At 44.7% G+C, this 24,334-nt stretch overlaps 1 protein-coding gene across 1 annotated transcript in view; it reads left to right on the top strand.

Annotated features, from left to right (window-relative positions):
- Positions 1 to 3,782: 3,782 nt before the first annotated feature.
- The window catches only part of LOC120046609 (anaphase-promoting complex subunit 1-like), a 70,270-nt gene continuing 49,718 nt past the window's right edge, over positions 3,783 to 24,334 (top strand). Inside the window, exons 1-11 of the mRNA XM_038991979.1 lie at positions 3,783 to 3,952; positions 4,515 to 4,606; positions 4,710 to 4,946; positions 5,204 to 5,365; positions 5,551 to 5,593; positions 6,538 to 6,638; positions 7,519 to 7,601; positions 7,717 to 7,790; positions 8,032 to 8,177; positions 15,496 to 15,716; positions 15,956 to 16,165. Coding sequence (XP_038847907.1) covers positions 4,734 to 4,946; positions 5,204 to 5,365; positions 5,551 to 5,593; positions 6,538 to 6,638; positions 7,519 to 7,601; positions 7,717 to 7,790; positions 8,032 to 8,177; positions 15,496 to 15,716; positions 15,956 to 16,165 — 1,253 coding nt within the window. The 5' untranslated portion in view covers positions 3,783 to 3,952; positions 4,515 to 4,606; positions 4,710 to 4,733. The remainder of the gene's footprint in view (positions 3,953 to 4,514; positions 4,607 to 4,709; positions 4,947 to 5,203; positions 5,366 to 5,550; positions 5,594 to 6,537; positions 6,639 to 7,518; positions 7,602 to 7,716; positions 7,791 to 8,031; positions 8,178 to 15,495; positions 15,717 to 15,955; positions 16,166 to 24,334) is intronic.

The raw sequence follows: 24,334 nt of genomic DNA, 5'->3' as shown, positions 1-24,334 counted from the left end.
GTCACATGAATATGGATAATACATTACGTGAGCTATAAATTGATCCTTCGTCATGCTCCAATACCTAATGGACAGAACACACAACAGAAAACACCTGGCTATGAGTCGGATGCTGGGGAATGCCACAGCTTGTTAGAGCCTATTGTGGTTTAGATTATCTAGCCGCTGAATAATGGAGATGTGTTTGTTGCCAAATTGGCACTGACAGACTGATTTACGGGCCAGGGTCTAATATGACAGACAGCCACGCCCTCATGGTGAGTCAGTTTTACATAGTTTGCCTGAGGAACTCACTACCCAGTGGATTACTTTATTCCCATTTATGGGTTCCTTCACCAGGGTAAAGGTCCACCTGGATCTTCTGAGTAATGGATCCCAAATAGTGGAAATTATATGGCAAAACTAGGTCCCATAAATCAAGACTGAGGGAGAGGACTTTCCTCAGAGTGAAGACCATGATTGATACATATCATCTTCCGTTTTGCTGGCAAACCAAGGGCAAGTTGAACATGGAAATTGAACATTTACAAACATAGATCATTGGTATGTTCTAAACCGTGTACTTAGTTTTATTTAAAGAACAAAATCCACATTTCATTCCCATGGGGGACCTGTTATCATTGTCCTGTTTTAGGCTGAAATCTATGCAATGGATCAATTAAGCAAAGTTCTTCTTCATTGGATCCCAACTAATTCTGTAAATACATTTGTGTCTCAAGCCATATGGAAAACATTATGACCAGTAATTACATTTTAGTCATTTAGCAGACGCTCTTATCCAGAGCGACTTACAGTAGAGTGCATACATTTTTATTACATTTTTACATACTGAGACAAGGATATCCCTACCGGCCAAACCCTCCCTAACCCGGACGACGCTATGCCAATTGTGCGTCGCCCCACGGACCTCCCGGTTGCGACAGAGCCTGGGCGCGAACCCAGCCCAGCCTGGGCGCGAACCCAGAGACTCTGGTGGCACAGCTAGCACTGCGATGCAGTGCCCTAGACCACTGCGCCACCCGGGAGGCTAATGGTAATGGTAATGGTCTCAGTGCTTCATTAGTCCAGTAATCAAAGCCACAAACCACCCTACAACACTCCTGAGATCACCAGTCATCAAATCCAATCACATTACAGCTTTGCCTCTCTGCTCTGCTCTCAGAGGTAGAGCCATGCTTTACATTTCCTTCAATACTAACAAGATAAATAGTGAATTTAACTCTCTGAGGAGTTGGCTCTCTGGATATCATCTACACTGTATATAGTGCATTCGGAAAGTATTCAGACCCCTTCCCTTTTTCCACATTTTGTCATCATTCTACACACAATACCCCATAATGACAAGAAACAGAAATACCTTATTTACTTAAGTATTCATACCATTTGCTATGAGACTAGACATTGAGCTCAGGTGTATCCTGTTTCCATTGATCATCCTTGAGATGCTTCTGCAAATTGATTGGAGTCCACCTGTGGTAAATTCAATGGATTGGACTTGATTTGGAAAGGCACACACCTGTCTATTTAAGGTCCCACAGTTGGCAGTGCATGTCAGAGCAAAAACCAAGCCATGAGGTCGAAGGAATTGTCCGTAGAGCTCTGAGACAGGATTGGGTCGAGGCAAAGATCTGTGGAAGGGTAAAAAAAATATTTTGCAGCATTGAAGGTCCACAAGAACACAGTGGCCTCCATCATTTTTAAATGTAAGAAGTTTGGAACTACCAAGACCCTTCCTAGAGCTGGTCGCCTGGCCAAACTGAGCAATCGGGGGAGAAGGGCCTTGGTCAGGGAGGTGACCAAGAACCCATTGGTCACTCTGACAGAGCTCTAGAGTTCCTCTGTGGACCTTCCAGGACAACCATCTCTGCAGCACTCCACCAATCAGGCCTTTATGGTAGAGTGGCCAGACAGAAGCCACACCTCAGTAAAATACACAACAGCCCGCTTGCCAAAAGGCACCTAAAGACTCTCAGACCATGAGAAGCAAGATTCTCTGGTCTGATGAAACCAAGATTGAACTCTTTGACCTGAATGTCAAGCGTCACGTCTGGAAGAAACCTGGCACCATCCCTACGGTGAAGCATGGTGGTGGCGGCATCATGCTGTGGGGATTTCAGCGGCTGGGACTGGGAGACTAGTCAGGATCGAGGCAAAGATGAATGTAGCAATGTACAGAGAGAGATTCTTGATGAAAACCTTCTACATAGCGCTCAGGACCTCAGACTGGGGCGAAGGTTCACCTTCCAACAGGACAACGACCCTAAGCACACAGCCAATACAATGCAGGATTGGACTCGAGGCTGTAATCGCTGCCAAAGGTTCTTCAACAAATACTTATGTAAATGTGATATTTTCGGTTTTACATTTTTTATACATTTGCAAAAAATTCTAAACACCTGTTTATGCTTTGTTATTATGGGGTATTATGTGTACATTGATGACGAAAGAAACGATTTAATACATTTTAGAATAAGTCTGTAACATAACAAAATGTGGAAAAAGTCAAAGGTGTGAATACTTTCCGAATGCACTGTATGAAAAATCAATAACAGGTGTGGAGGCACACTCTTTTGTGATGTACCTCGGGACAAACAGGATTATTGGCAGCGAGGTCTACCTAGTTTAGCAGGCACACTGTGGGAAGGAATAGCTTACTAAATCTTTCTATTAAACTCATATTGATCAGGCACATCCGTCTCTAGTCCCTATGTCACCTGCATTTGTGAACATCAATCACAATGTAAAATAATGGAGAAAAATATAAGAATTTGGGCATGGACTATATTAAAATCTCTACGGGATCGGTGTCCCCCCGCCAGATAGTTGAGCTAACGTAGGCTAATGTGATTAGCATGAGGTTGTAAGTAAAAAAAAAAAAAATCCCAGGACATAGACAAATCTGATATGGGCAGAAAGCTTAAATTCTTGTTAATCTAACTGCACTGTACAATTTACAGTAGCTATTACAGTGAAATAATACCATGATATTGTTTGAGGAGAGTGCACAATTATGTATTAACAAACCAATTAGGCACATTTGGGCAATCTTGATACAACATTTTGAACAGGTATGCAATGGTTCATTGGATCAGTCTAAAACTTTGCACATACACTGCTGTCATCTAGTGTGCAAAATCTAAATTGCTCCTGTGCTGGAATAATACATTATGGCCTTTCTCTTGCGTTTCAAAGATGATGGTACAAAAAAACGCATACTTTTTTCTTTGTATTATCTTTTACAAGATATAATGTGTTATATTCTCCTACATTAATTTCACATTTCCACAAACTTCAAAGTGTTTCCTTTCAAATGGTATCAAGAGTACGCATATCTTTGCTTCTGGATTTGAGCTACAGGCAGTTAAATTTGGGTATGTCATTTAAGGCAAAAATTTAAATAAAGGGTAAATAAATAAAATAAAAGGTGGCCTCCTATGATGGTGCCACGTTGAAAGTCAGTTAGCTCTTCAGTAAGGCCATTCTACTGCCAATGTTTGTCTATGGAGATTGCATGGCTGTGTGCTCGATTTTATACGCCTGTCAGCAACGGGTGTGGTTGAAATAGCCGAATCCACTAATTTGAAGGGGTAGTCCACATACTTTTGTATATATAGTGTATGTTCCATAGTCAAACAGACTTAATTTACTTTGTACATTCTCTCTGGCTACAATGTATCTATTGCTGAAAATATAAATATGGAAATATAACCACTTGACACGTCACTTTCCTCCTTCGTACTTGATTGGTTGATAAAATGAGGAGAAGATTCTCGGGACAGCAAGATGTCCGCGCACATTTGAAAAACTGATGTAGCTAGCTATATTCTTATTTTATGTGTTGCTTTAAGGTGTTTTTATGTTGACAATACTGACTAAGTGGTACTCCAGGAAGAGTCATATAAAGAAAAGACAAGGACTCCAAGACAAGAGCCAGACTATTCCTTATTATCAGGTTCGCGCCTGTGCCACGGTAGCATGCTAGCTAGCTAACGTTAGCTAGCCAGCTAGACACTGCATGTATGACAGTATGCTAATCTAAACATGGTTGCTAGCTAGTTAGCCAGACGCAAAGATGCGACACTCAACGTTATTTAAATGTGTACTTGAAGTTTACGCAATGTGTCCAGCTAATATTAGCAATCTGTTATAACGTGAGTCTTTCATGCTGAACGTTTTGCTACTGAAATAGTTAACCGGCTGGCCTAGCTTCAAGCCAATTGCTTGCTAGCTAGTTAGCTTAAGTCATGATACAACAAAAATAATGATGACCACAGACAGTAGCTAGCTACAATTATTTTATCTTTAAGGCTATTGCTAGCTGTAGTATTTTAATAGTTATCTAGCTATAATTAGTAAGTTGTTATAGTTAGCTACGTGTCTGCCGTTGAGCATGTTCTATCTAAGTTAGCAGTTGAGTTGGCAACCAAAATAAACAATTCACAATGAGCTGCCCAACTAACGTTAGTATAACTTATTGACTCTGACCAACATGTTGTCATGTCAATTCACTCAAGTTTCCAGACCTGAGCATCCCTTCAGTCTGGTGAACACTCTGCCTCATCACTGGTCTCATTGGATTTTCGAAGTATTTCACAGCATTCTACAGGTGAAGTGTAACAGGATATCGCTAAGTGATGTACTGTCAGATGTTTATAATGTATTTGACTTCATGCTGTAACATACACTATCTCTCTCTGTCTCTCGCTCAGAAATAATGCTGATATCTGGAACTCATGTCGAACGTCTATGAAGAGAGAGCCACAATGATAGCCGCAGGGGAATTGCAGTCGTTTGGCCCGTTTGGCCGTGAGCACTGCAAGAACCACCCAAACGCTGTGAACCTGCAGCTCCGGCAGTTGCAGCCAGCCTCTGAGCTCTGGTCCTCAGATGGAGCAGCCGGTCTGGTGGGCTCTCTCCAGGAGGTCACTCTACAGGAGAAGAAGAGGGTAAGACTGGGGGGAAACTCTTGGTCATCTTCTCTCACATTTACAGGGTGCTACTGATAAATATGTATAGCTATATCTGGGATAAATAACATGTTTGCCAGATAGCTTCCTTGCTTTGGTTCAAATAAGATCTCCTTACTCAGCTTATGGTTTCAGGTGCATACTTTTCTTTAAAGCGCTTTCTATTGTGTGCTGGTTCTGTTTGATACATAAGCTGAGTAAGGAGATTGTTTTCACTATTGTGTGTCTGTTTGCAGGAATGCTGGTTGCTGAGAAAGGGTTCCAGTGTGGACAGTGATGAGATGGAGTATGATGAGGAGCTCTATGCAGCAGGAAACATGGTCATATGGAGCAAAGGGAGCAAGAGTCAAGCCTCCCATGTCTACAAAGCTTTTACCGTGGACAGTCCAGTACAACAGGTAATCAAAATCACCAGATCAAACTAAACATGTCATATTAAACATACATGCATACCTACATACTCTGTGTACATTATATGGCATGTCTGTTGTCATCGTCAACATTAAGATATTAGTCAGCTTATCAATAAATACTTTTTTTTCAGGATGTATACCCAATAATATCTTTCTCCCTCCCTTTTCAGGCATTATGGTGTAACTTTGGTATTCCACAAAATAAGAAAGATGGTAAGTAGGCCGATGCCTCATCGTCACAATTTATTTACATTAAATTCTAGAGCTCATTGATGTACAGTACCAGTCAAAATTTTGGACACACCTACTCATTCAATGGCGTTTCTTTATATCGACTATTTTCTACATTGTATAATAATAGTGAAGACATCAAAATAACACATGGAATCATGTAGTAACCAAAAAAGTGTTAAACAAATCCAAATATATTTGAGATTTTTCAAAGTAGCCACACTTTGCCTTGATGACAGCTTTGCACACTCAACCAGCTTCACCTGGAATGCTTTTCCAACAGTCTTGAAGGATTTCCCACATATGATAAGCACTTGTTGGCTGCTTTTCCTTCACTCTGCGGTCCAATTCATCCCAAACCATCTTAATTGGGTTGAGGTCGGGTGATTGTGGAGGCCAGGTAATCTGATGCATTACTCTCCTTCTTGGTGAAATAGCCCTTACACAGCCTCGGTGGAAACCACACATGCAGAGATTATCCGTTAACCTACTCTGCGTCTCATAAAATCTATAATTTGGCCTCATCAGACCAAAGGACAGATTTCCACCGGTCTAATTAATGTCCATTGCTCGTGTTTCTTGGCCCAAGCAAGTCTCTTTTTCTTATTGGTGTCCTTTAGTAGTGGCTTCTTTGCAGCAATTGGAGCATGAAGGCCTGATTCACGCAGTCCCCTCTGCAGTTGGTGTTGGGATGTGTCTCTTACTTGAACTCTGTGAAGCATTTATTTGGGCTGCAATTTCTGAGTCTGGTAACTCGAATGAATTTATCCTCTGCAGCAGAAGTAGCTCTGGGTCTTCTGCTGGGCTCTTGAATGAGTAGGTGTGTCCAAACTTTTGACTTGTACTGTATATTTAAAATATATATATATATTTTTTTATATCTCAGTAATATTGTGAAGAGGTTAATTTGCTCTATTGTATTCCAGAGCAGGAGATTTTGGAGCAGACAGTGTGTATTGTCCAGAGCAGCTGTGTGAATGTGCACAGTGTGACAGGGAAGGACTTTATCTCCCCTCTACCCTTTCAGGTGAGTTCCTCATCACTGATTGGTATGCTGTTACATTGTCTAAAATGTGTGCTATCATCGCTGGATGATCTGTCATTTGACGTTTCATGGTGTTCATTACATGTTGAATTTGGTGATGTACTACTTGTGATGAAATGTGATTTACTTTGAACATTTGTTAGATAAATCCTTATTTGTACATTTTGTAAAATATGTCTCCTAGTCCTGGCTGTTTTAATTTCCTCGTTAGAATCCCTTAAGGAGAACTAGCAGATATGGACAGTAATTATTGTTGTTTACACAGTTATTGATATTCTCCAGGACCAGTCCATTGTCTTTTTAACTAATGGTAATGGGGGATTTGGCTCACTGACAGCTGACAAGAGGCTTCAGATTACAATGAAAAAAAAACATCATGCAATTAACTGCCTCTGCATTTATGTGTGATTCTTTTTCACATCGAAGTCCACTTGATATGATTTGAATTTGGTTTTGTTTTCCTGGTGATTTGCGGGAAAAACATTGCGTAAGTCTACGTTGTGACATGCAGGGTAGATTACGTTGCTTTCTTGGGAGCTAATTTAGCTGATGTTGATTGGGTCCACATTTACAGACCAGATTTGTATTGGTGGATGCATTTTTTTTTTTTTTTAAATACATTTTTTAATCGGTTCAGTTGTATTTGATAAGACATGACTCACTAGCTGCCGTCAGACTCCACCATTATTCTACTGTAAATAGGGACATGTCTCTTTTCCCACGAGATACTATGAAAATGCAAACTGCCTGTTTCTTTAGTGAGCCATTCAAGTGTTGACAAATCATGTTTATCAAATTCTTCTCCAACATCACCTTGATAGAATTTCATGAAATTAAGTTCTGTGACTCTCGCCTTTTACAGGTCTCTAATCTGTGGCCTACTAAGTTTGGTCTGCTGTTAGAACGCAAAAACTCTGCACCCGATGCTTCTCAGAGTCCTCCCAGGTACACAGCAGAAACCTGTAATGCACACACCCTGCTGTTTCTGATATATTTTGGTTCATGCTAGTGTGTCAGTAGTTTGTTTTGAACATACCACTGTTTGTTTCTCTGTTATCAGGGAACCTCTTCCCACAGTATTCAGCATGCTGCACCCTCTGGATGAGATTGCCCCAGTGGTGTGCAGGCCTACAGGTGAGACTCTCAAACACGCATACATAGAAATTGTCACAATTTGTTTGACATTTTGTTTACAAAGAGCACGGCGGAAACCACCATACAAATAAACTATAATGGATGTTGAAACCTGAATGTTGGAGCCAGCATATTGTTGGCCCTCTTGCACTCCTTGGCTGCCCTGTTAGCTGACTACCGGTACCTTAATTGCTGGCCCCATTATGGCTTGTTAATTGCTCATCTCCTGTGTCTCTGGCAGGTCTGTTCGAGGCTGCACGTGTGCAGTACGTCTCTGACAGCACCATGAAAATCGTCTTCTCCAACTGCGAGCCCTCCATAGTCATGACATACGACACCGTGCAGTGCATACACTCTGTGTGGGCGCTGCGCAAAGTCACTCCAGATGTAAGATAACATGCAAGATAACTGCTTCCTCTGTGGTTCTTCAGTAATAGAAAATGTAATGTTCATGGCATCAATGGAATTGGTAAATAATCCTCATCATAGCAAGAGTGATGACTCAAAGGCCTATCTACGACCCCTAAGGATGGATTTATTATTATTATTTTTTTTTATTTCACCTTTTTTTAACCAGGTAGGCTAGTTGAGAACAAGTTCTCATTTGCAACTGCGACCTGGCCAAGATAAAGCATAGCAGTGTGAACAGACAACAACACAGAGTTACACATTTAAATTGGTCCGAGTTACACATTTAAATTGGTCCGACTCGGCCAGGGATAATTACAAAATGACACATTGGTTTCCTTACACCAGTGGTTACTTAACTTTTTATAGTCCCGTACCCCTTAAAACATTCAACCTCCAGCTGCATACCCCTTTTAGCACCAGGGTCAAATGTTGTTTTTTTGCCATCATTGTAAGCCTGCCACACACTATACGATACATTTATTAAACATAATAATGAGTGTGAGTTTTTGTCACAACTCGGCTCGTGGGAAGTGACAAAGAGCTCTTATAGGACCAGGGCACAAATACAGTTGAAGTCAGAAGTTTACATACACCTTAGCCAAATACATTTAAACTCAGTTTTTCACAATTCCTGACATTTAATCCTAGTAAAAATTCCCTGTCTTAGGTCAGTTAGGATCACCACTTTATTTTAAGAATGAAATGTCAGAATAATAGTAACGAGAATGATTTATTTCAGCTTTTATTTCTTTCATCACATTCCCAGTGGGTCAGAAGTTTACATACACTCAATTAGTATTTGGTAGCATTGCCTTTAAATTGTGTAACTTGGGTCAAACGTTTCGGGTAGCCTTCCACAAGCTTCCCACAATAAGTTGGGTGAATTTTGGCCCATTCCTCCTGACAGAGCTGGTGTAACTGAGTCAGGTTTGTAGGCCTCCTTGCTCGCACACGCTTTTTCAGTTCTGCACACAAATTTTCTATAGGATTGAGGTCAGTGCTTTGTGATAGCCACTCCAATACCTTGACTTTGTTGTCCTTAACTTCTACTTCATCACAATCCGGGAGCACCCCCATCAGTAAAAAAGCTGACTAGCATAGCCTAGCATAGCGTCACAAGTAAATACTAGCATCTAAATATCATTAAATCACAAGTCCAAGACACCAGATGAAAGATACACATCTTGTGAATCCAGCCATCATTTCTGATTTTTAAAATGTTTTACAGGGAAGACACAATATGTATTTCTATTAGCTAACCACGATAGCAAAAGACACAACTTTTTTTTCCCACCATTTTTTTCCTGCATAGGTAGCTATCACAATTTCGACCAAATAAAGATATAAATAGTCACTAACCAAGAAACAACTTCATCAGATGACAGTCTGATAACATATTTATTGTATAGCATATGTTTTGTTAGAAAAATGTGCATATTTCAGGTATAAATCATAGTTTTACATTGCAGCCACCATCACAACTCTCACCAAAGAACCTAGAATAACTACAAAGACCAACGTGAATTACCTAAATACTCATCATAAAACATTTATGAAAAATACACAGCGTACAGCAAATGAAAGACAAAGATCTTGTGAATCCAGCCAATATTTCAGATTTTTTAAGTGTTTACAGCGAAAACACAATATAGCATTATATTAGCTTACTACAATAGCCAACCACACAACAGCATTGATTCAAGCCCAACAATAGCGATAACGAATAAACCAGCAAAAGATATACATTTTTTCACTAACCTTCTCAAACTTCTTCAGATGACAGTCCTATAACATCATATTACACAATACATATAGAGTTTGTTCGAAAATGTGCATATTTAGCGGCACAAATCGTGGTTATACAATGAGAATAGTAGCCAAGCTGCCAACAAAATGTCGGGAGAAATCTTGGGAGAGGCACCTAATCTAATCATTAACTAATCATAAACTTGACTAAAAAATACAGGTTGGACAGCAAATGAAAGATACATTAGTTCTTAATGCAACCGCTGTGTTAGATTTTTAAAATTAACGTTACTACGACATACAGCGTGCGTTAAAGCGAGACCGCACCAAAATTAATGGCGGAATAGGAGTTTTACATTTTTCAACAGAACAACGAATTAACATCATAAATAGTTCTTACTTTTTGATGAGCTTTCATCAGAATCTTGGGCAAGTTGTCCTTTGTCCAAAAGAATCGCTGCTCGGTTGTAGATTGTCGCCTTCAACTTTGGAATTAGCAGTAAACATTAGCCATGTGGCCCAGACGTGCCCAACTCACTATAACGCAGCACAAGGAAATATCCGAAAATCGCAATATACTGATATAAACTGATATAACTCGGTTTAAAATAACAACATTATGATGTCTTTAACACCTATATCGAATAAAATCAGAGCCGGATATATCTCAGGCCTATAACGGGAGCTTTCCAGAACGCCATCCTGAGGTCTGTCTTGCGTCATGGCGAATGTTGAAAAGAGTGCACCCCACGTTCCCAGACCCTTTATATGGCCTCAGATCTGCCTAGCAACTCCATTCCAATTCTCACTATTTGCTGACATCTAGGGGAAGGCGTATGCAGTGCATCTCGACCAATAGAAGACATGCAAATTAATAAACTGACCCCAGAACAGCCTGCCTGATTTCAGATTTCTCACTTCCTCACAGGAAGTTTGCTCCAACTTGAGTTCTGTTTTACTCACAGATATAATTCAAACGGTTTTAGAAACTAGAGAGTGTTTTCTATCCAATAGTAATAATAATATGCATATTGTACGAGCAAGAATTGAGTACGAGGCAGTTTAATTTGGGAACGAAATTTTTACAAAGTGAAAACAGCACCCCCTATTGAGAAAAGGTTAAGCCATTTTGCCACAACTTTGGAAGTATGCTTGGGGTCATTGTCCATTTGGAAGACCCATTTGCGACCAAGCTTTAACTTCCTGACTGATGTCTTGAAATGTTGCTTCAATATATCCACATAATTTTCCTTCCTCATGATGCCATCTATTTTGTGAAGTGCAGCAGTCCCTCCTGCAGCAAAGCACCCCCATGCTTGGGTTGGGTTGGTGTTCTTCGGCTTGCAAGCCTCCCCCTTTTTCCTCCAAACATAACAATGGTCATTATGGTCAAACAGTTCTATTTTTGTTTCATCACACCAGAGGATATTTCTCCAAAAAGTATGATCTTTGTCCCCATGTGCAGTTGCAAACCGTAGTCTGGCTTTTTTATGGCGGTTTTGGAGCAGTGGCTTCTTCCTTGATGAGCGGCCTTTCAGGTTTTGTCGATATAGGACTCGTTTTACTGTGGATATAGATACTTTTGTACCTGTTTCCTCCAGCATCTTCACAAGGTCCTTTTGCTGCTGTTCTGGGATTGATTTGCACTTTTCACACCAAAGTACGTTCATCTCTAGGAGACAGAACACGTCTCTTCCTGAGCGGTATGACGGCTGCGTGGTCCCATGGTGTTTATATTTGCGTACTATTGTTTGTGCAGATGAACGTGGTACCTTCAGGCATTTGGAAATTGCTCCCAAGGATGAACCAGACTTGTGGAGGTCTACAATTTTTTTCTGAGGTCTTGGCTGATTTTCTTTTGATTTTCCAATGATGTCAAGCAAAGAGGCGCTAGGTTTGAAGGTAGGCCTTGAAATACATCTACAGGTACACCTCCAATTGACTCAAATGATGTCAATTAGCCTATCAGAAGCTTCTAAAGTCATGACATAATTTTCTGGAATTTTCCAAGCTGTTTAAAGGCACAGTCAACTCAGTGTATGTAAACTTCTGACCCACTGGAATTGTGATACAGTGAATTATAAGTGAAATAATCTGTCTGTAAACAATTGTTGGAAAAATTACTTGTGTCATGCACAAAGTAGATGTCCTAACCGACTTGCCAAACTGCAGTTTGTTAACAAGAAGTTAGTGGAGTGGTTGAAAAACAAGTTTTAAATACTCCAACCTAAGTGTATATACACTTCCTACTTCAACAGTAATAATAATCAATTATTTTGCTCTTTATGTAACCATCTTACATATAAAACCATATTTGTTAATCGAAAATTGTGAATAACTCACCACAGGTTAATAAGGAGGGTGTGCTTGAAAGGATGCACATAACTGCGATGTTGGGTTGTATTGGAGAGAGTCTCAGTATTAAATCCTTTTCCACTCGGTCTTTGCCTGTATTTAGTTTTCATGCTAGTGAAGGCCGAGAATCCACTCTCACATAGGTACATGGTTGCAAAAGGCATCAGTGTCTTAACAGCTCAATTTTCCAAGGCAGGATACTCTGATCGCAGCCCAATCCAGAAATCTGGCAGTGGCTTCTGATTTAAATTCAATTTTCACAGAACAGTTTGTTGCATTTTCGATGAGGCTCTCTTGTTCAGACATCGGTAAGTGGATTGGAGGCAGGGCATGAAAGGGATAACAAATCCAGTTGTTTGTGTCATACGTTTCGGGAAAGTACCTGCGTAATTGCGCACACAACTCACTCAGGTGCTTCGCTATATCACATTTGACATTGTAAGCTTGAGTTCATTTGCACACAAAAAAATCATACGATGGAAAGACCTGTGTGTTGTCTTTGTTAATGTAGACAGAGAAGAGCTCCAACTTCTTAATCATAGCCTCAATTTTGTCCCGAACATTGAATATAGTTGAGGAGAGTTCCTGTAATCCTAGCTTCAGATCATTCAGGTGAGAAAAAACATCACCCAGATAGGCCAGTCGTGTGTGAAACTCGTCTGACCGCTTGCATGATGACAAGTGAAAATTATGGGTCAGTAAAGAACTTTTAAGCTCGTCTCTCAATTTAAAAAAGTGTCAATACTTTGCCCCTTGATAACCAGCGCACTTCTGTATGTTGTAAAAGCGTTACATGCCCATATCATTGCATAGTGCAGAAAATACACGAGAGTTCAGGGGCCTTAACAAAGTTAATCATTTTCACTGTAGTGTCCAAATCGTCTTTCAAGCTGTCAGGCATTCCCTTGGCAGCACGAGCCTCTCGGTGGATACTGCAGTGTACCCAAGTGTCGTCGGGAGCAACTGCTTGCACGCGCGTTACCACTCCACTATGTTTCCCTGTCATGGCTTTTGCCCCATCAGTACAGATACCAACGCATTTTGACCACAAGAGTCCATTTCATGTCACAAAGCTGTCCAGTACTTTAAAAATATCCTCTCCTGTTGTCCTGGTTTCCAGTGATTTGCAGAAGAGGATGTCTTCCTTAATTGACCCACCCATAAACGTAACGGACATATACCAGGAGCTGTGCCAGGCCCGCCACGTCTGTTGACTCATCCAGCTGTAACGCATAGAATTCACTGCCTTTTATGCGAAGCAGTAATTGTTTTAAAACATCTCCTGCCATGTCACTGATGCATCGTGAAACAGTGTTGTTTGATGAAGGCATTGTCTGTATAGTTTTTTTGGCCTTTTCCCCCAGCATTGTCCCAGCCATATCCTCGGCCCGCAGGAAGAATTAAGTCCTCCACAATAGTATGGGGCTTGCCTCTCCTAGCCACTCAGTAGCTCACCATATAAGACACTTCTAGCCCCTTCTTGTTAATGGTATCTGTTGGTTTTATACTTGTCTTACTACTTGAAAGTTGTCTTAATTCTCGCTCAAAAAACTCCCGTGGCTTATTTTTCAAATGGGCATGTTTTGTTTCTAAACGTCTGCGCAAGAGTGAAGGTTTCATTGAGTTGTGAGATCGTACTTTTGCACATATAACACACTGTGGCTGAGGAAAGGCACTACTCACAATATAAGTAAACCCCAAATCAATGTAGTTATCATATTTGCGCCTCTTCGATGGTCCAACGTCCCGGTCTGTTCGGTGCTTTACCGGGTAAGGGGGCAGTAGCTCTTCGGCTGCGTCAGATTCACAACTGTCAGTGTCCATGCTAGCCGGGCTAACAACAAATTTAGAATTACTGATGCTAGCATTGGATGTGTGGTCGTGGAAGCAGAAGAACTTGTGTCGTTGACAGGTGCAGGTGTAGTACTGCTGGTAGTAGCAGTACTACTAGTAGAGCTGGTATGTGTCTTTATGGACGCGGGCCTTACTTTTTTTTCACCATTTATCAATTTTCGCGCAAATGGAATGAGCAGCAGCTACGTTTGGCTACATATGGACCGTTAGTGGAATTCCCGCAAGAGAGTAACGGTTAATGTGATTGGATGTTAATTATTTGACTAGGCTACCTGTATTTGACAGTGTGTTATTTCGCTTAACACTAGATGGTTTAATTTTGTTTTTGGCGGTGAAACGAGGCAACTCGGGTGAGGGGGAAAAAAACTCCCCCAAATGTATAGCCCCGTTGGAAATTATAAATGGACTGTTTGAAAATGTGAAGAAAATCCTAACAATTAAAATAATATATATATTTTTAAAAACATTCACCTCCTCTAAAACACACTAATTCCCCTAAACTCAATGATTTGAGTTGCTGACATGAATTGACCAGGTCGATGACCTCTTGCAAAGTAGTCACACATTTCTGTCTTAAACATTATGATTAGGCTACACAGCACACTCTAGATTGGGAGTAATAGATTAAGAGCTCAGACACAGCAATTGTGTTTTCTGGCTGAGTGTACTTAGCACCTATGAACCTAATTAGCGAACCGAGTGTGCACTGATTTAACAATTTAGAATCACGTGAAAAAAGTTGGCAGTCATACATCTACAGCGAGTTGTCCCTAAAACAAAGCACGATGAGTGATTGGCAGACGAACGCTAGATCCACGTTCGTGTGTGAGCCTTAAGTACTCTGAAAGCCAGCCTATGGAACAACCACCCTGGTCTCCCCTATTTACTGTGCATGTTGTTGGAAGACCAACAAAAGTACAAATGTGACGATTGGGACACTCAAGTTATACTCCATGATTAGACTATCATAGATGGATTTAAGGTGAGCATTTTTGTCCAATAAATGACTTGCATGTATACATGGTTTTGTTTAGGCATTTTAGTTAGTTTGACATTTTGACAAATGAAACCAACTGGACCAAATAGGGGTAAAAAATACAATGTAACAAATATTCCAACTCTGACCTGAACTAAAGCAACCAAACTGTGTGAAAATGGCACCCGGACCCTGCCCCTTTTTGTTTGCGCACCATCGGGACCACGTCAGACTGATCTAAATTGCTAGTTTGGTCATAGGGTGGGGGCTTTCTGATGAGTTGTGTCTGGGGGGGTTGGAACAGAATCTGTTGCTTGTATATCATTTGAGTTGAACCTTTCACCTTTTAACTCTGTCCCACAGGAGCAGTCCACAGTGCTGAAGTGTCCGGAGCAGGTAGCCACGCCCCAAGGCCTGATGCCGCCCAGCTTTCTGACCACACACCTGAGGAACGTCTCCAGGATGGACTCGCCCGGTTCACCCTTTCATTGCCACGCCCTGCACAACCAAAACAGGATGACCTCATCACCAGGCCTCCACTCACGGACACACTCACCCAGCATCTCCAGCATGGCTGCACTCAGGTGAGTTTATACCAGGTGTCTTCAGTTGTGGTCCTGGAACGCTACAGAGTGCAGGCTTTGAGTCAAATACCCAAAGAGGATGTAAATACCATATACAGTAAACAGGATCTCTGCCGTCCCACAGGATTATACACAGTTTCCGTCAAACATTCACCCTCAAAAGCTCATGACTCATTTACAACCACCACACTATGGACCATAACCAACCATCCTTCTGCGCTCTTCTGACATGTCTGTAGCCGGTCCCACTCCCCTGGCATGGCGGCACCCTCCTTTTCGGTCGCGGCACGGTTTAACATGTCGTACCACTCATCGTCCCCCAGAGGGCACAGTTTCCTGCCCTCGCCCAACAGCACGGCCAATGAGTCTGTGCTAGTCCCGGAGATGGAGCCCATAGTGCCTGACCTATGCATTGAGCAGCTGTGGAGTGAGACGGCTTCCTCCCACAGGTCAGTGTCCGACATTCACCTCTGCACTGCTGGCTACAGTAGTTGTCATGAATCCTGCTCTGGGGTCTAGTTGGTTGAACCACTCCTAGTTTATAATTAGGGCTGGGAATTACCAGGGACCTGACGATACGATATCACGATACTTAGGTGCTGATACGATATGTAATGCAATTCTCGCTATTGCATATGTATTGAAATTCGATATTGCGATTTGATGTTTCAAATGTTTTGATGTTTCAATGTTGCTCACTATATACCATCCTGCATACCACTGCTGGCTTGCTTCTGAAGCTAAGCAGGGTTGGTCCTGGTCAGTCCCTGGATGGGAGACCAGGTGCTGCTGGAAGTGGTGTTGGAGGGCCAGTAGGAGGCACTCTTTCCTCTGGTCTAAAAAATATCCCAATGCCCCAGGGCAGTGATTGAGGACACTGCCCTGTGTAGGGTGCCGTCTTTCGGATGGGACGTTAAATGGGTGTCCTGACTCTGAGGTCATTAAAGATCCCATGGCACTTGTCGTAAGAGTAGGGATGTTAACCCCGGTGTCCTGGCTAAATTCCCAATCTGGCCCTCAAACCATCACGGTCACCTAATAACCAGTTTACAATTGGCTCATTCATCCCCCTCTCCCCTGTAACCTCTCCCCTGTTACAGTCGTTGCTGTAAATGAGAACGTGTTCCCAGTCAACTTACCTGGTAAAATAACGGATAAATAAAAAAATATACAGTTGAAGTTGGAAGTTTACATACACTTAGGTTGGAGTCATTTAAAACTCAATTTTCAACCACTACACATTTCTTGTTAACAAACTGTAGTTTTGGCAAGTCGGTTAGGACATCTACTTCGTGCAGGGCACAAGTACTTTTCCAACAATTGTTTACAGACAGATTATTTCACTTATTATTGTCACGCGGGACTAGGTGGGTGAAGGAATCAGACGCAGAGAGAGATCCACTTGGAAAAAATATTCCTTTTACTAATGCACAAAAAATGATAAGCCCAAACATCCAGGGCGCAGAGAAACACTTGATAACCCAAAACACACACACGTAACATAAAGACAATCCCGCACAAAACAAGGGCGGGTCTACCTACTAAATATAGGGAAGCTCATTTACGAAAACAACAAACACAGGTGAAACTAATAAGACAAAACAAACAGACAAACGAAAAAGGGATCGGTGGCGGCTAGTAGGACGGTGACGACGACCGCCGAGCACCGCCCGAACAGGCAGGGGAGCCAACTTTGGCAGAAGTCGTGACAGTACCCCCCTCCTGACGCGTGGCTCCCGCAGCTCGCCGCCACCGGCCTCGAGGACGACCCGGAGGGCGAGGTGCCGGGCGATCCGGGTGGAGGCGGTGGAAGTCTCTCAGTAGAGAAGGATCCAAAATGTCCCCCACCGGAACCCAGCATCTCTCCTCCGGACCGTACCCCTCCCAGTCCACGAGGTACTGTAGGCCCCTCACCCGGCGTCTCGAGTCCAGAATGCCACGTACTGTGTACGCCGTGGACCCCTCGATCTCCAGAGGGGGCGGAGGGACCTCAGGCACCTCACCTTCTTGCAGGGGACCAGCCACCACCGGCCTGAGGAGAGACACATGAAACGAGGGGTTAATACGGTAATACCTAGGAAGTTGTAACCTATAACACACCTCGTTTATTCTCCTCAGGACTTTAAACGGCCCCACACACTGCGGCCCCAGCTTCCGACAGGGCAAGCGGAGAGGCAGGTTTCGGGTCGAGAGCCAGACCCTGTCCCCCGGTGTGAACACGTGGGCCTCACTGCGGTGCTGGTCAGCGCTCCTCTTCTGCCGTTGTCCCGCTAACCTTAGCGATTCCTGGACGGCTTTCCAGGTGTCCTTGGAGCGCTGTACCCATTCCTCTACCGCAGGAGCCATGGGGCCAGGACCGGCTGGTAACCTAACACACAAACGGGGACATGTTCGTTGAGGAGTGGCGGAGGGAGTTCTGAGCGAGCTCAGCCCAAGGAACATACCTCGCCCACTCACCAGGCCGGTCCCGGCAATATGACCGCAGAAACCTGCCCACATCCTGGTTTACGCGCTCCACCTGCCCATTACTCTCGGGGTGAAAACCCGAGGTCAAGCTGACCGAGATCCCCAGTCTCTCCATAAACGCCCTCCAAACTCTGGACGTGAATTGGGGGCCCCGATCAGAAACGATGTCCTCAGGCACCCCATAGTGCCGGAAGACATGGGTAAACAAGGCCTCCGCAGTCTGCAGGGCCGTAGGGAGACCGGGCAACGGGATGAGACGGCAGGACTTAGAAAACCGATCCTCAACGACCAGGATCGTAGTACTTCCCTGGGACGGGGGAAGATCGGTAAGAAAGTCCACCGATAAGTGTGTCCACGGCCGTTGTGGAACGGGGAGGGGCTGTAACTTCCCTCTAGGCAAGTGCCGAGGAGCCTTGCTCTGAGCGCACACCGAGCAGGAGGAGACATAAAATCTCACGTCCTTAGCCAACGTGGGCCACCAGTATCTCCCTCTAAGACTCCGCACTGTCCTCTCAATGCCAGGATGACCCGACGAGGGGAGAGTATGAGCCCAACGGATTAGCTTATCCCGGACCCCCCCCCCCCGGCACGTACTGAGCCCCCGCTGGACAGTTAGTTAGCCTGCTCTAACCGTGAGGCTCTCTCTATCTTCGCGTCCACCTCCCATACCACCGGTGCCACGAGACATGAAGGTGGAATGATGGGAGTTGGCTCAACGGACCGCTCCTCGGTATCATAGAGGCAGGACAGCGTGTCGGCTTTGGTGTTTTGGGAGCCTGGTCGGTACGAGATGGTGAACTGAAACCGGGTGAAAAACATGGCCCATCTAGCCTGACGCGGATTTAGTCTCCTCGCTGCCCGGATGTACTCGAGATTATGATGGTCAGTCCAGATGAGAAAAGGGTGTTTCGCCCCCTCAAGCCAATGTCTCCACACCTTCAGAGCCTTGACTACAGCTAACAACTCCCGGTCCCCCACGTCATAGTTTCGCTCCGCCGGACCGAGCTTCCTCGAAAAGAAGGCACAAGGGCGGAGCTTGGGTGGTACGCCCGATCGCTGGGACAGCACGGCCCCGACCCCCGCCTCGGACGCGTCCACCTCCACTATGAACGCTAAAGAGGGGTCCGGATGCGCCAACACGGGCGCATTGGTGAACAGCTCCTTCAGACGACTGAAAGCTCTGTCCGCCTCTGCTGACCAATGCAAGCGCACCGGTCCTCCCTTCAGCAGTGAGGTAATGGGAGCAGCCACCTGTCCAAAAACCCCGGATAAACCTCCGGTAGTAATTGGCAAACCCTAAAAACCGCTGCACCTCTTTCACCGTGGTCGGAGTCGGCCAATTACGCACGGCTGTAACGCGGTCATCCTCCATCACCACCCCGGAGGTGGAAATACGATAACCCAGGAAGGAAACGGCCTGTTTGAAGAACTCACATTTCTCCGCCTTGCAATACAGGTCATGCTCCAGCAGTCGCCCAAGTACCTTACGCACCAGAGACACATGCGCAGCACGTGTGGCAGAGTAGATCAAGATGTCATCGATGTACACTACCACTCCCTGCCCGAGCAGGTCTCGGAGAATCTCATCTACGAAGGATTGAAAGACAGCTGGAGCATTTTTCAACCCATATGGCATGACGCGGTACTCATAATGGCCAGATGTAGTACTAAATGCGGTTTTCCACTCATCTCCTCCCCGGATACGCACCAGATTATACGCACTCCTCAGGTCCAATTTTGTGAAGAAGCGTGCCCCGTGAAATGATTCCACCGCCGTAGCGATGCGAGGTAGTGGGTAACTAAACCCCACTGTGATGGAATTTAGACCTCGATAATCAATGCACGGGCGTAAACCGCCATCTTCTTCACAAAAAAGAAGCTCGAGGAGACAGGTGATGCGGAGGGCCGAATGTATCCCTGTCCCAGTGATTCAGTAATATATAGCTACTGTCTCCTCCTGGGACAAAGGATACACGTGACTCCTAGGAAGTGCAGCGTTCTCCAGGAGGTTTATCGCGCAGTCCCCTCTACGATGGGGTCGTAATTGGGTCGCCTTCTTTTTACTGAAGGCGATTGCCAAATCGGCATATTCAGAGGGAATGCGCACGGTGGAAACCTGGTCTGGACTCTCCACCGTAGTCGCACCAACGGCAACTCCTATACACCTGCCTGAACACTCCTCTGACCACCCCTTAAGAGCCCCCTGTCGCCAGGAAAACACCGGGTTGTGCTGGGCTAGCCAGGGAATTCCCAACACCACTGGAAACGCAGGTGAGTCGATAAGGAACAGACTAATCTGCTCCTTATGACTACCCCGCGTTACCATGTCCAGTGGTACCGTGGCCTCCCTGACCATTCCTGACCCTAATGGTTGGCTATCTAAGGAGTGCACGGGGAAAGGTAGGTCTAACGACACAAGGGGAATCCCTAGCCTTAACGCGAGCCCCCGATCTATGAAATTCCCAGATGCACCTGAATCGACTAGCGCCTTATGCTGTAGAGAGGGAGAAAACCCGGGGAAAGAGGTTAACACATACATATGACCGACAGGAAGCTCTGGGTAAGTCTGGTGCTGACTCACCTGGGGTGATCGAGTAGTGCTCCGCCTGCCCTCCCGACTCTCAGACGAGTTCCTCCAGCACCGGTCGGCCGTGTGCCCTCGCCGACCACAACTGGTGCAGGAGGACACTCCTCCTCCGGTCCCCCTCGACGCTGCCCCCCCCTAACTCCATAGGGATAGGAGCAGGAGGGCTGGGAGGTGGAAACGACAGGACCTGTTCCGAACGTCCGCGGGCAGCCAGCAGGTTGTCGAGACGGATGGCCATGTCAATGAGTTCATCCAGCGTGAGGGTGTTGTCCCGACACGCTAGCTCCCTGCGGACGTCCTCCCTAAGGCTACATCGGAAATGGTCTATTAAGGCCCTGTCGTTCCACCCTGCTCCTGCGGCCAAGGTCCTGAACTCCAGGGCAAAGTCCTGTGCGCTCCTCGTCTCCTGACGCAGGTGGAACAGCCGTTCACGTGAACTCAGGGTAATGATCCCTCGCCGAGTCTGGGCCATTCCACACTGCGTTGGCCCACTCGAGAGCTCGTCCAGTCAGACAGGAGACGAGGGCGCTCACGCTCTCCTCTCCGGAGGGAGTAGGACGAACGGTCGCCAGGTAAAGTTCCAGTTGGAGAAGGAAACCCTGACACCCCGCCGCCGTTCCATCATACTCTCGTGGGAGCGCCAGCCGAAGAGCCCCGGAGCCGGATGCGGTAGCAGGAACAGGAGGTGCTGGAGGAGGGGGTGCTGGAGATGAGGTGGGAAGGCCACTCCTCTCCCATCGATCCATCCTCTCCATCATTTGGTCCATAGCTGACCCAATCCTGTGGAGAACACTGGTATGATGGAGGACCCTTTCCTCCATCGATGGGAGAGGAGATGCGGCTGCTCCTGCTGATTCCATTTGTTTTGGTGCGGGATTCTGTCACGCGGGACTAGGTGGGTGAAGGAATCAGACGCAGAGAGAGATCCACTTGGAAAAAATATTCCTTTTACTAATGCACAAAAAATGATAAGCCCAAACATCCAGGGCGCAGAGAAACACTTGATAACCCAAAACACACACACGTAACATAAAGACAATCCCGCACAAAACAAGGGCGGGTCTACCTACTAAATATAGGGAAGCTCATTTACGAAAACAACAAACACAGGTGAAACTAATAAGACAAAACAAACAGACAAACGAAAAAGGGATCGGTGGCGGCTAGTAGGGCGGTGACGACGACCGCCGAGCACCGCCCGAACAGGCAGGGGAGCCAACTTCGGCGGAAGTCGTGACAATTATTCACTGTATCACAATTCCAGTGGGTCAGAAGTTTACATACTGTGACTGTGCCTTTTTAAACAGCTTGGAATTTTCCAGAAAATGATGTCATGGCTTTAGAAGCTTTTGATAGGCTAATTGACGTAATTTGAGTCAATTGGAGGTGTACCTCTGGATGTATTTCAAGGCATACCTTCAAACGCAGTGCCTCTTTGCTTGACATCATGGGAAAATCAAAAGAAATCAGCCAAGACCTCAGAAAACCATTGTAGACCTCCACAAGTCTGGTTCATCCTTGGGAGCAATTTCCAAACGCCTGAAGGTACCACGTTCATCTGTACAAACAATAATACGCAAGTATAAACACCATGGGACCACGCAGCCGTCATACCGCTCAGGAAGGAGACGCGTTCTGTGTCCTAGAGATGAACGTACTTTGGTGCGAAAAGTGCAAATCAATCCCAGAACAAGAGCAAAGGACCTTGTGAAGATGTTGGAGGAAACAGGTACAAAGTATCTATATCCACAGTAAAACGAGTCCTATATCGACATAACCTGAAAGGCTGCTCATCAAGGAAGAAGCCACTGCTCCAAAACCTCCATTAAAAAAGCCAGACTACGGTTTGCAACTGCACATGGGGACAAAGATCATACTTTTTGGAGAAATGTCCTCTGGTCTGATGAAACAAAAATAGAACTGTTTGGCCATAATGACCATCGTTATGTTTGGAGGAAAAAGGGGGAGGCTTGCAAGCCGAAGAACACCATCCCAACTGTGAAGCATGGGGGTGGCAGCATCAGGTTGTGGGGGTGCTTTGCTGCAGGAGAGACTGGTGCACTTCACAAAATAGATGGCTCCATGAGGAAGGAAAATTATGTGGATATATTGAAACAACATTTCAAGACATCAGTCAGGAAGTTAAAGCTTGGTTGCAAATGGTTCTTCCAAATGGACAATGACCCCAAGCATACTTCCAAAGTTGTGGCAAAATGGCTTAAGGACAACAAAGTCAAGGTATTGGAGTGGCTATCAGAAAGCCCTGACCTCAATCCTATAGAAGATTTGTGGGCAGAACTGAAAAAGCGTGTGCGAGCAAGGAGGCCTACAAACCTGACTCAGTTACACCAGCTCTGTCAGGAGGAATGGGCCAAAATTCACCCGACTTATTGTGGGAAGCTTGTGGAAGGCTACCCAAAACGTTTGACCCAAGTTAAACAATTTAAAGGCAATGCTACCAAATACTAATTGAGTGTATGTAAACTTCTGACCCACTGGGAAAGTGATGAAATAAATAAATCACACTCTACTATTATTCTGACATTTCACATTCTTAAAATAAAGTGGTGATCCTAACTGACCTAAGACAGGGATTTTTTACTAGGATTAAATGTCAGGAATTGTGAAAAACTGAGTTTAAATGTATTTGGCTAAGGTGTATGTAAACTTCCGACTTCAACTGTATCTGCTGCAGAGAGACGAGAGCGCATGAAAATATTTGTCTTGGAAATAAAAGCGCTGAAAACATTTTGGCTCACTTTGTAAAGAAGAGGAAGAACAAACTATAGGATGAAAAATACCAGATTTTGATTTTGAAGTCCTATATACACTGCTCAAAAAAATAAAGGGAACACTTAAACAACACAATGTAACTCCAAGTCAATCCCACTTCTGTGAAATCAAACTGTCCACTTAGGAAGCAACACTGATTGACAATAAATTTCACATGCTGTTGTGCAAATGGAATAGACAAAAGGTGGAAATTATAGGCAATTAGCAAGACACCCCCAATAAAGGAGTGATTCTGCAGGTGGTGACCACAGACCACTTCTCAGTTCCTATGCTTCCTGGCTGATGTTTTGGTCACTTTTGAATGCTGGCGGTGCTTTCACTCTAGTGGTAGCATGAGACGGAGTCTACAACCCACACAAGTGGCTCAGGTAGTGCAGCTCATCCAGGATGGCACATCAATGCGAGCTGTGGCAAGAAGGTTTGCTGTGTCTGTCAGCGTAGTGTCCAGAGCATGGAGGCGCTACCAGGAGACAGGCCAGTACATCAGGAGACGTGGAGGAGGCCGTAGGAGGGCAACAACCCAGCAGCAGGACCGCTACCTCCGCCTTTGTGCAAGGAGGAGCACTGCCAGAGCCCTGCAAAATGACCTCCAGCAGGCCACAAATGTGCACAAATGTGCACAAATGTGAGCCCTTGTGAGACCATATGCTGACACATGCACATTTGTGGCCTGCTGGAGGTCATTTTGCAGGGCTCTGGCAGTGCTCCTCCTTGCACAAAGGCGGAGGTAGCGGTCCTGCTGCTGGGTTGTTGCCCTCCTACGGCCTCTTCC

The sequence above is a fragment of the Salvelinus namaycush genome, chromosome 4 (assembly GCF_016432855.1).
Source record: "Salvelinus namaycush isolate Seneca chromosome 4, SaNama_1.0, whole genome shotgun sequence".
Classification (NCBI taxonomy): Eukaryota; Metazoa; Chordata; class Actinopteri; order Salmoniformes; family Salmonidae; genus Salvelinus; species Salvelinus namaycush.
Note: the sequence above shows the minus strand (reverse complement) of the source record. Positions and strands in the feature narration are given on the sequence as shown.